General features: G+C 49.4%; 1 protein-coding gene across 1 annotated transcript; it reads left to right on the top strand.

The window, feature by feature from the left end:
- Window positions 1–25: 25 nt before the first annotated feature.
- On the top strand, window positions 26–8018 carry LOC100581914 (putative GED domain-containing protein DNM1P46). The gene is made up of 5 exons (XM_030815138.1): window positions 26–38; window positions 1941–2031; window positions 5955–6159; window positions 6876–7089; window positions 7895–8018. Exons 2-5 carry the CDS (start codon window positions 1981–1983, stop codon window positions 8016–8018), a joined length of 594 nt encoding a protein of 197 aa, XP_030670998.1. The 5' UTR covers window positions 26–38; window positions 1941–1980.
- Window positions 8019–12195: the final 4177 nt, after the last annotated feature.

Here is a 12195-nt window from a genome sequence, read left to right as displayed (position 1 = left end):
GCGTGAGCCGCCGCTGCGGCTCCTGGTTCTCGTGGAAGGTAGACGCCAGCACCTTCCGCCTGGCCTTAACCCTGACGGGGACATCTTCCCCTCATCTCCGGCGGGAGGGGCGCGGAAGGGGAGCCGGTCCGGAGCCGCTGTCACTGCTGCGACCACCCGGCGGGACCGCCCGGCCGAGCTCTCGCGGCTTCGCCTCTCCCCGCCGCCTCAACCTTCGTGGGAGCGCGGGTGGAAAATGGCGAGGGGCACCCAGGCCTCGGCGGGGAGCGGTGTGGCGGCCTCGGGGGCTGCTCCCTGTGTAACCGACTCCACCGACTGGACGGGCGGCTCCTGTCAGCCGCAGCTTAAAAGGGCAACAGCGGCCGGGCGCGGCGGCTCACGCCTGGAATCCCAGCACTTTGGCACTTTGGGAGGCCGAGGCAGGCGGATCACGAGGTCAGGAGATCGAGACCATCCTGGCTAACACGGTGAAACCCCGTCTCTACTAAAAATACAGAAAATTAGCCGGGCGCGATGGCTCACGCCTGTAATCCCAGCACTTTGGGAGGCTGAGGAGGGCGGATCACGAGGTCAGGAGATCGAGGCCATCCTGGCTAACGCGGTGAAACCCCGTCTCTACTAAAAAGACAAAAAATTAGCCGGGCGTGGTGGCGGGCGCCTGTAGTCCCAACTACTCGGGAGGCTGAGGCAGGAGAATGGCGTGAACCCGGGAGGCAGAGCTTGCAGTGAGCCGAGATCGCGCCACTGCCCTCCAGCCTGGGAGACACAGCGAGACTCCATCTCCAAAAAAGAAAAAAAAAAAAGGGCAACAGCACCACCGCCCCGCTACCGCCTGGGAAAGGGCTGCCCCAACCCTGCCACCTTCCCTGTCACCCCTTCACCCCTCACCCCGGCGCGCCCCGCGCGCACCCGTTTTGGCGGTTGCAGGAGTCCAGAGCGCGCGCGCTCCCGGCTGCCCCCTCCTCCCCTTGACCCAGCACCTTTCTGCCCGACCCATCTAGTCCCTACATTCCTCACACTCGCCTACTGGAGGCTCAGGGCGGCACAACCACCAACTGTAGTGTGTGTGTGTGTGTGTGTGTTTCTCCCGTGTGTGTTGTGTGTGTCCCCCAAGGGAACAGAGCACCGCTGAGTTCAGGTTGATTATTAGGTCGTGGACTGTCAGCAAAATACAGTCACAAGAAGGCTGTGGGCTGTTTTGTCTTTTGCGGTGACATCACGTTGCTCATGTTTTATGTTTTTCAGAGTTCATTAGTTTCTATTTGTTCTCAGTTAATATCCAGCTCAATAGATAGCGTAAGTAGAATACCCCCAAACTGAAAGTCACCTACATAAAGTGTAGTGAAAAATATGTCACCCACTTAAACGATAGCTTAAACCGTAGTTGAAGATGTGTAGACACTAGTTTTGTGTAGCCAACACTAGGTAATGGGTAAGGGCACAGGATCCTGGGGCTCTACTGCCTGGGTTCAAGTTCCAACTTAGCCATTTGCTGGCTGTGAAATACTAGACAGCTTTAAGCCTCAGTTTCTTTTTTTTTTTTTTAAACTTAATCCCAAATGTGATAGTAAGTCTCAGTTTCTTGATCTGAAAAAACAGAAATTATTCAATGAGAGTCTATGTGAAAACATTAAAGTTTTTAAAGCCACTGCCTGGCTCAGGAAAGTCCTCAGCTTTAGCCATTATTAGCTATAATTATTATTGTGTTGGCTACAGGTGCATTAATGAGGTAGGAAAATGCTCAAGGATAACAACCAAGTATCCGAATTATCTCATGAGACCGAGAGAGATGCATATGTGTGCATGCTCATGTTTCAGCTCAGAGCCCTTTGTCTAGAAGGCTCTTGAACTCAGAGGCCCAGGCACTATCGACTTTGCAATGGAGCCATCACTTTTGTTGATCAATGAAATTGACATAATGCTCATTTTTTTTTTTTTAGCACCAACCGTGTGCCGAGAGCTAACTGTGTCAAGAAGAGCATGCTTCAGTTGGCTGGTGTGAGCAATTCGACTTGTGGAGGAGTGAGAAATGTTAGGGTTGAGACAAGAAACATAAAACCCCAGGGTAAGGTAGGAATCACTGAAAGGCAGAGGAACTGGCGTCCAGTAATGAGTTAGGCTTTGCTGGCTTCTGGCCCTACAGATGGCTCTTTGGAGAGGAAAAAATTAAGCCAGGCCTGGGGCACAGATCCTAAGGGAATGCTGGCAGCCTAGGCTGTTTTCTATGGAAGAGAAGTAGAGGGTGGCACCTGGTTGAAAGAGGGGGTTGGGGGACAGAGCTTGAGCCTGTGTTTACAGATGGAGTCCTCTGATTAAACTGGCGACTGGGGAAGGAGATCGTGCCCGGATCAGGGGACCTCAAATCAGAACTCTTCCCACCCACACCCCTTCTTTTCAGGGCGTCTTTCATTGCAAACAACAGATAAACTAGTTGGAAAGCTCAGCAGATTCTCACGGTGGTGCCTAGCAGGCCAGGCCTAGCTGCCCTTTAACCTGTGACTGAGGATGATGCCACTGGCCTGTAAACACACATCGGAAAATCTTTATGTGCATGGACACGCCATGCCCCACAGAGACAGCTGTGCATGGTTCTTTAGGTTTGGGGTGCTGTGCTGGCAGTTGCCTGATAAATATGTAGGATTAAAATGGGATGCCCTGGAGCTTAGCTAATCTTTATCCCCCCTCCCCCCTCTAAAATGAAGGGGCTGCTAGTTTTGTTTGCTTTAGGAAAGACGGATCTGTCATTGTTTTGAGAACCTTTGGAGAAAGATTTCTTGGGAGGAAGCGATCCTGAACCCCCAGAGATTTTCTCATTTACTGGTGCACCAGCTTTAGAGTCCTAGGTCTTCATCCTGGCCCAGCCACCCTCCGTCTGTGTGACCTTTGAGACGTTGCTTGACTACACTGAGTCTCATTGTCACCTATGAGTGGAGGTTGCTACATTGCTACTGTGTGGAGCACCTACCCCCAGGCACTCTTACAGGGTGATGGTGAAGAGTAAATGCAATAATGAGGCTGAAGGAGGAGGATCACTTGAAGCCAGGAGTTCGAGACTAGCATGGGCAACAAAGCCAGACCACATTTCTATGAAAATGTTTTTTTAAAAATTAGCTGGACTTGGTGGCTTAGGCCTATAGTCCAGCTACTCGAGAGGCTGAGGTGAGACCACTTGAGCCCAGGAGTTTGAGGCTGCAGTGAGCTGTGATCGCACCACTGCACTCCAGCCCAGGAAACAGAGAGAGACCCTATCTCAAATAAATGAATAAGTAAATAAATAAAATAATAAAATAATGCATGCAATTAGTACATGATCAGGCACATGATAAATGCTCAATAAATGGTAGCCCCAATAAACTTTGTAATGTTTTAAGGGAGGATGTCCTTTGGACTCAGCCCAGTGACAGAGCATTTGAAAACACTGAGCACTTTGGGAGGCCGAGGCGGGCGGATCACGAGGTCAGGAGATTGAGACCACGGTGAAACCCCGTCTCTACTAAAAATACAAAAAATTAGCTGGGCGTGGTGGCGGGCGCCTGTAGTCCCAGCTACTGGGAGAGGCTGAGGCAGGAGAATGGTGTGAACCCGGGAGGCGGAGCTTGCAGTGAGCCGAGATTGCACCACTGCACTCCAGCCTGGGCGACAGAGCGAGACTCCGTCTCAAAAAAAAAAAAAAAAAAAAAAAGAAAACACTGATTTGTATGATGGCTATTTCCTCCAGGTACAAGACTGTACCTCCAGGGACCCAAGGCATTGGCTCAATGGGGCACCTTGCTCTGTTTACTCTTGTTTTGGTCAGCACCGATTGCCCTAGGGCTAAGCAGGACTGCCACCACAGACTCGATTGCCAAGAGTATCCCCCTCCCTAAGCTAGCCATGGGAAAGCCACTTGCATCATAAGACTACAGGAAATGAAAGGGAATAAAAAGCACAATTTAGTCACCTACTCTCCAGTTGATGGGCAATAGGTTTTTGCTATTTTGAACAGAGCTGTTAGGAACATTCCTTGTCCACATCCCCAGTTTTATATAGGCAAGAATTTCTCTTGCATGTAGAGTAGAATTGCTGGGCTGGGAGGAGTGTGAATATTGAACCTTATGAGAGGGAGCCAAACTGTTTTCCAAAGTGGTCATACCAGTGTATACTCCCAGCAGCAGTTCTTAAGAGATCTCAGGATCTCTATCTTCTGGTGATTTCACAAGCACTCAAAAAGAATGAATGCCAGCGATAAACAACAATAAGAACTTTAGCAATATAATATTAAGTGAGAACAACAAATTCCAGAAGGATGCATACAGAATACTTTATATAACTTGAAAAGAAAATGTATATATAGGCCCGGCATGGTGGCTCATGCCTGTAATCCCGGCACTTTGGGAGGCCACGGCAGGAGGATTGCTTGAGGCCAGGAGTTCAAGACCAGCCTGGGCAACATAGCAAAACCCTTTCTCTACAAAAAACTAGAAAAATTAGCCAGGTGTGGTGGTGCAGGCTTGTAGTCCCAGCTACTCATGAGGCTGAGGTGGGAGGATCTCTTGAGTTTAGGTGTTCAAGGTTACAGTGAGCCATGATTGCACCACTGCACTCCAGCCTGGGCAACGGAATGAGACCCTGTCTGCAAAAGAAAAAAAAAAAGTAAATAAGTGAAATTTAAAAACAAAATGTGGGCTGGGCACGGATTCTCACGCCTGTAATCCCAGCACTTTGCAGGGCCGAAGTGGGCAGCTTATGAGGTCAGGAGTTCAAGACCAGCTTGATCAACATGGTGAAACCACGTCTCTACTAAAAATAGAAAAATTACCCGGGGTGGTGGTATGCGCCTGTAATCCCAGCTACTCAGGAGGCTGAGGCAGGAGAATCACTTGAACCTGGGAGGCAGAGGTTGCAGTGAGCCAAGATTGTGCCATTGCACTCCAGCCTGGGCAACAGAGCAAGACTCCATCTCAAAAAAAAGAAAAGTTGTTTCTTTAAAAAGATAAACAACATTGACAAACAAAAGGAAACATGACAACTGATACCACAAAAACTCAAAGGATCACTAGTGGCTATTATCAGCAACTATATGCAAACAAATAGGAAAACCCACTAAAAATGAATAAATTTCCAGACACATCCAGACTACCAAGACTGAACCAGGATGAAATCCAAAACCAGAACAGACCAATAACAAATAATGGGATCGAAGCGGTAATGAAAAGTCTCCCAGCAAAGAAAAGCCTGGGACCTGATGATTCACTGCTGAATTCTAGCAAACATTTAAAGAAGAACTAACACCAACCTTACCCAAACGATTCCAAAAATAGAGGAGGAGGGAATACTTCCAAACTCATTCTACAAGGCTAGTATTACCCTGGTACCAAACTAAATATACATCCAAAAAAGAAAACTACAGGCCAATATCACTGATGAATATTGATGCAAATTCCTCAAAGTATTAGCTAATTGAATTCAACAATACATTAAAGTTGGGGTGCAGTGTCCCAGGTTCACTCAACCCTTCCTGTTTTCCTCTCTCTGTGTGTCTACTTTGCTGCATTCCCTGGTGGCAGTGGCGGTGGCAGTGTTGGTGTGTGGGCCTCCCAGGACAAGGGGAAACTGAGTATGCCCTTTTCTTGCCTCCTGCCAGGCATCTGCAGCCTGGCACAAGCTCTGGCCAGGTCTTCAAGCAAGGGACCTGGAGATGTTCTTTTCCAATTTCTGGATTGGTAACTTGAGGCAAATTCTGGGCACTAGAGTCAGAACTAAGAGGAGACTTGAATCAGGGGAGTCTGGGGTCCTGAGAGGCAGAGGACTGAAACCATCTAGAGCGTGTGGGGAGCTGGGTGCATGTTCAGGCCAGTTGCTTCTCTCTGTGCTTCAATGTTCCAGGTACTCTTGGAGGGACTGAGATCCTAGGGATTCCTGGAGCCTGGCTGCATGGCCTGGCCACCCTGATGACCTTGCATTCTCCGTGACAGGACAGCAAGGCCGAGGAGAATGGCTCCGACAGCTTCATGCACTCCATGGACCCACAGCTGGAGCAGCAAATGGAAACCACCCAGAACCTGGTGGACTCCTGCATGGCCATTGTCAACAAGACCGTGTGGGACCTCATGGTTGGTGTCAAGCCCAAGACCATCATGCACATCACGATCTACAACGTACATGCACCGCCTCATGGGGGTGGGGGCTCCTGTGGCACTGGGGATGCAGGTGGCCATGTTGGCCTGGGGGAGATGCTGACCAGCCCTATGGGACCAGGTCCAGGGAGGGAGGCACGGTCCAGACCAGAGCTGTCTCATAGAAATATAACGTGGGACTGAGGACAGTGGCCCATGCCTGTAATCCCAGCACTTTGGGAAGCCAAGGTGGGAGGATAGCTTGAGCCCAGGAGTTTGAGACCAGCCTGAGCAACATAGTGAGACCTGGCCTTTACACAAAAATTTTAAAAATAGCTGGGCTTCGTGGTGGCACGTGCCTATAGTCCTAGCTACTTGATAGGCTGACATTAGAGGATCACTTTGAGCCCAAGAGGTTGAGGATGCAGTGAGCGGTGATCTCGCCCACTATACTCCAGCCTAGCGACAGAGTAAGATCCTATCTCCAAAAAAAATTTGAAAAAACTGAGTAGACAGGTGTCCTGGTAGCATGATAGGTCCAGGGTCCCCTCCCAGATCTGTGACTTGGACAGGTCTTCCCTCTGGACCTCAGTGTCCCTATCTGAGTGAGAAAAGGGCAGTGGGGAGGCAGATCTTTGAGTTTAAGCTGTGTAGAAGCCGCATCTGAAAAGCCATACTCAGGGCTCCAACTCCAGCACACAGTCCCAGCAGGGGCCAGCGGGAGGCCAGGGCAGCACAGGCATCAGGACCCAACCTCCTTCCTTCTTTGCCCACTCTCAGACCAAGGAGTTCATCTTCTCAGAGCTGCTGTCCAACCTGTACTCGCGGGGGGACCAGAACACGCTGATGGAGGAGTCGGCAGAGCAGGCACAGCGGCGCGACGAGATGCTGCACGTGCACCACATGCTGAAAGAGGCTCTCAGCATCATCCGCGACATCAACACGACCACCGTCAGCACAGCTACAGGGGCCCGTGGACGACTCCAAGCTGCAGGTACAGAGCGTCCCGGCTGGACGCAGTTACCAGGGCTGGCCCCCACTAGCCCCAAAGACCCCCAGCCTTCGTGGCTGAGCTTGTGGGCTCTTGGAACAGGCTGTGCGCCCAAACACGCAGACATGGGTGCTCTCTGGAGCTGTCAGAGAGCTCGTGGCTTATGGGGTAAGGGCTGAGAGCTTGGAGGGGGTTGTGTGTGGGGCTGTACTCTGAGGCCGCCAGAGGCCTAGGAATGTCATCCTGGGCACGCCGTACCTGTTGTGAAGTCTGAGTCATGCTGCCAGGGGAGGGCATCCAGCTCCCAGCCTGGGAGTGCTGAGAGCCAAATCCACTGCAGAGCAGGGGTGATAGTCAGGTCCCACCTCCTCTATCTGTTGACAATCCAGTGGTGATCTAGGAAGAAACCTTGAGAGTCCCATACACACGGTCAACCCACAACACACCTCACAGGCCAGGCAGGGACGTACCATAATAACTGCTAGCATGTGGCTGAAAGCAGGGTCCCTGGCCCCCGCTGAAGCACTACCAGCAGCCAGCAGGCTCACGCACCTTGGCCTGTTGCTTCTAGAGGTCGCCTCTGCTATTCAGCCAAGGGGACCCCAGTGCCTGCTGGCCCGGCTGAGCTCCGCCCAGCAAGCCCGCCCACCTCCCTTGCCATGGACTCTCCCTCTTCAGCTTTTCCCAGCAGGAAGGGCCCAGCCTCACCTATGTGACCTGCAACCCCCAACAAGCTGAGGCTCCCCTCTTAGACTTACAAGTCTATAGCCAGTGGCATCCGGCTGCCTGTCCTCCCTACCTCCCCCAGGGTCCCTTCAGAGGGTCCTGGGCTTTCCGACTGCCCAGAGGGGCTCCGGCGATCACTCCAGCCATCCATCCCTTTTACCTTCATCATCCTGGTTCAAGCGGTGTTCCTTCTCTATCAGGCCTGATGGATGTTGCGCTGGGTTCCCAAAAGCAAGAGGTGGCCCCGGGCCAGTGAGTTTGAAGACAGGGTGACCAGAGAAGAGGGAAACCGGAGGGGGCTGAGCATTGCTCTGAACGGTGGGTGCACTGCCCTGGGTGCCCTGAAAGAGGCCAGCGTGTGTGGGGTGGGGAGGGCCGCCGCAGACCCCAGACACTAACTGTGAAGCTCTGGCTCCTCCCTCCATCTTCCTCCCCTTTCCCTTCCAGCCCCACTTTCCCAGAAACCTTGCCACACCCACACCTGTGCCCTCCCCTCCGCAGCCTTCCCACAGCTGCTGTGGCACACCTGTGCTCTGCACTTGCCTCATCAGCTCTCTGCTCGCTTTTCTCTCTCCTGTTCCTCTCTGCTTTCTCTCCAACTACCAGCTGATTGGGTCGGGCAAGACCATCCCATCCTCAGAGCCCCAGACCCCACTTCGACCTCTAAACAGATCCCTCCTCTTCTCAGAGACCTCCCTTTCCAAGCCTGCCCGAGCGGCTGTTCTGTGACTTGACAGTGGCTGCCCCAGCCCCAAAGCCAAAGCCAGCCCCCTACATCTATGACTTAGTCTGTTGTAGTGGTGAGCTGACACATCCAAGTGTGACCATTGCTGAAAACTTGTGCCCCCTTTGTGATATGCCCCTGTCCTGTTCTATAAATATCTATAAATACACACACACACACACACATATATATATATATACATACACCAACATGTGGCTGACCGCCTCATCTCTAGCCCTGGGAATCAGTCACCGTGCTGTCCTTTTGGAGTCTGTGGCCCAACAAGAGAAAGCTGTCCCCTGACATTGCCCCTCCAAAGTGCACCATCTTCAGTGAGCCTCCCTGTCATGCCCGGCCTGTGGACAGCCAGCCCCGCCATCCCTCCCACCCCCCACCAAGCATGGGGGTGCTGTGCAGGCCTCTGTGTGGCCTGACAGTCTCTACCAGTCCTGCTGTCCCTCGGCTGAGAATCAAACCCATTTCTGGATGGCGGGGAAGTGTGTCCTCTGCTGGCTGTGTTCTGTGTGGGGCTCAGAGGAGGGGAAAGGCCAAGATATTTCTAGGGCGCTGTTGGGAGCTGTGAAAAGGCCACATCCTTTCCAAGGGACACTTTTCCTGGAAAGCCGCTGGAGCTTAGCTGGCTCTTATCCTGTGAAGCTGGCTCTGGCCACCAGGGGGCAGGGCCATGAACTCAGCCTGGAGGGAGCCTGAGGAGTAGCCGGCACTCTGGAGGGACAGACAGAACAGGCCACCAGGTGCAGACAGGAGAGGGAGGCAAGGAGACAGAACGGAAGACGCCTGGGGTGGGTGGAAGTCAGTGCCCTTAGGTGCTGGTACCTGTCTTCCCGGCCATGGCTAGATCAGGCTTCTGAGTCTGTTGGCAGTCAGGGCCGGACTGCACCCCATAGGTCCATGGCAGTCCCCATGGAATCCCCCAGGTGTCACCAGGCAGCATACAGTTAACAGGCCTGCAAGGTCCCCAACAGCCCAGCTGGACATGCTCAGACACTCCGGGGCTCCTCGTTCAGTGGCACAAACACCAGGACCCAGTGAGGGAAACGGGAACACACCAGGCTGAGCAGTATGGCTAAATCCATTTATTCCAAAATAAAAAGCAAAATAAACAGGAGTCGCATCACCAGGAGCCATGACCCCATCCCCGCCTCCTTTCTCTGTCCTATGCTAGCAATAAATAAGTTTCCCAGCCACCAATAATTATTAGACCCTCCTCCCCATGTGCCAGCTCCAACCTCCACTAGGTACGATACAGGGGTGGCCCTACCCTCTGGAATATACAAAACATTACACAGACACAATATGTACACTGGGGAAGGGGGCCACCGCAGCAGCCCGTGCCCTCACCTGGTCCACAGTTAGCCCCACTGTCCCACCTCAGCTACCTCACTGAATAAGAACATGGGAGCCCCCCTGAGGGAAAAGTTACTATGGTGAGAGTAAGGAGGCCATCAGACCTCCTCCAAACAAACCACCTCTGCCAGCCTCTGGCTCTAAAATAACAATCATCATCATCCAGAAATGTAAGGACTCAGCCCTGGTCAAGGCGGCAAAGGGTCTGTTTGTCTTTCCCCATTAAACAGAGGTCTTGTGTGTCTACCCTAATTGTAAAGGGGGGCCTGGGAAGGGGTGGTAGGCTCACGGTGGCAGTGGAGACTCCAGCCCTACTTCTCCAGGCTTTGCTGACAGAGGCCTGCTTTTAATTTTTATTTTTATCCCATGACTTTTTAAAAAATCCCATAACTTCTTTTTCATAACTTTTTTTGTAACTTTTCACAAAATTTTTTCTACTTTTTTGCCACAACTTTTTACATTTTTTATCCCATAACTTTTTCACTCCATAACATTTTTTAATCCCGAACTTTTTTATTTTGTGTTCTTTTAACAAACACTTGCATGGCTATATTACAATTTTGTAAAAATGAAACAGATTATCTCATGCCAGGCATGCCCAGCATTCTCACAGTATCAACACCTTTAATACTATAGTTTTTCAAGACACGCAAAATAAAATTTTAAGGCAAAAACAGCACTTTGCAACAATTTAATAATTTATTACATTACAGTAGCATCACACTGGCAGTCAATAATGCCACTTTAGGCAAAAGTTTTTCAGTATTTCCATTATACATTCTGTTTACAAGAATTCATAAATTGGTAAAATTCATTCTAAGAAAACTTGGCAAATAAAGCTTTGGACTGGAATTGGCATTTCTTTCTCTACTTTTCCTTCCCACCGTTTCTTTCTTTTAAACTATAGTATTCAATCTTAAAATGTTTTACTTATTTCAGAACTTTAAGATAACAGTTACATTTTTTAATAGTTACATTATTTTTAAATGACTCTTTAAGATAAAGTTTTAGAGAAACTATTATGGATAGGGCTGATTTACATTTTCAAATTTTCTAAAAATCAGCTTTGGTTTTAGAACTGATTTTTTTTTTCATTTCTGGAAAACCTATCAGGTTTAATCAAATACTTTAAAAATAATTATTATATATTGCGATCTTTAAATAGGTGTTTTGATTCTTCCTGCAGAAATTCAAATTTATTCAGTTGAACTGGCATTTTAAAATTCTATGTTTCTGATGAACTCTAACCTTCCATCTAAGCAAATCGAAAGCTGCATTATACTGAATGAGGAAGAGCACAAATACTTGGCTGAAAGGTATCGCAAAAGACTGTATGCACTTTGAAGAAAGACTTAAGTTAGTCATATGATTTCCATTCTTTTTAGCTTTCTCTTAAATATATGACAAATACCTACACAAAGAGTGGTATTTCAGAAATTAATTTTATTTCCAGACTGACATTCAGCTTAAATATGCCAGTATGTGATTTAATCCATAGGCACCTGATGAACACATTATTCTCAGATTGGTTACAGATGCTAAATGCTATCTGAAGGTCATTCCTAGTCATTGATATTTATCAGGGTAAAAGTGAAATGATTTCAACAATAAAAGTACCTTTGAAATAGTTTTATCAATGTATTAGATAAACCCAGTTTCAGAATGATAAAGAAAAAAACGTTAGACCCAAATAGATGTGGCTAATTAACAGTGGTACGATTTCTAGCCTGAGGGTTTAAAATGGACTTAAAGTAACTGTCTTTAAACTGAACTCAAAGAATGGCTAAAAGCAGCAAGTTCAGAAAATAAAAGGCAAGAACAGGACTTTAAGTCCTTTTTTTTTTTTTTTTTGAGACAGACTCTCTTTCACCCAGGCTGGAGTGCAGTGACAAAATCTCGGCTCACTGCAGGCTCCGCCCCCCGGGATTCACGCCATTCTCCTGCCTCAGCCTCCCGCATAGCTGGGACTACAGGTGCCCGCCACCTCGCCCGGCTAATTTTTTGTATTTTTAGTAGAGACGGGGTTTCACCGTCGAGGATGGTCTCGATCTCCTGACCTCATGATCCACCCGCCTCGGCCTCCCAAAGTGCTGGGATTACAGGCGTGAGCCACCACGCCCAGCCCGTTAAGTCCATTTTAAACCCACAGGTTAGAAATTGTACCACTGTTAATTAGCTGCATTATTTGGTCTTTAGCATTCTGAAACTGGGTTTATCTAATACACTGATACATTCATACAATTTGGAAGAGGCAGTTGAAGTCACAAGGACCCAATATTTGCGCTCTTTCA

The sequence above is a fragment of the Nomascus leucogenys genome, chromosome 6 (assembly GCF_006542625.1).
Source record: "Nomascus leucogenys isolate Asia chromosome 6, Asia_NLE_v1, whole genome shotgun sequence".
NCBI lineage: Eukaryota > Metazoa > Chordata > Mammalia > Primates > Hylobatidae > Nomascus > Nomascus leucogenys.
This window is presented reverse-complemented; position numbering and strand designations above follow the sequence as displayed.

Coding starts and splice junctions, on each gene's coding strand:
- LOC100581914 (XM_030815138.1), top strand. CDS start 1,981: ATGCTTCAGTTGGCTGGTGTGAGCAATTCGACTTGTGGAGGAGTGAGA. Junction 2,032..5,954: donor CTTGTGGAGGAGTGAGAAAT/GTTAGGGTTGAG, acceptor TCTCCGTGACAG/GACAGCAAGGCCGAGGAGAA. Junction 6,160..6,875: donor ACATGCACCGCCTCATGGGG/GTGGGGGCTCCT, acceptor GCCCACTCTCAG/ACCAAGGAGTTCATCTTCTC.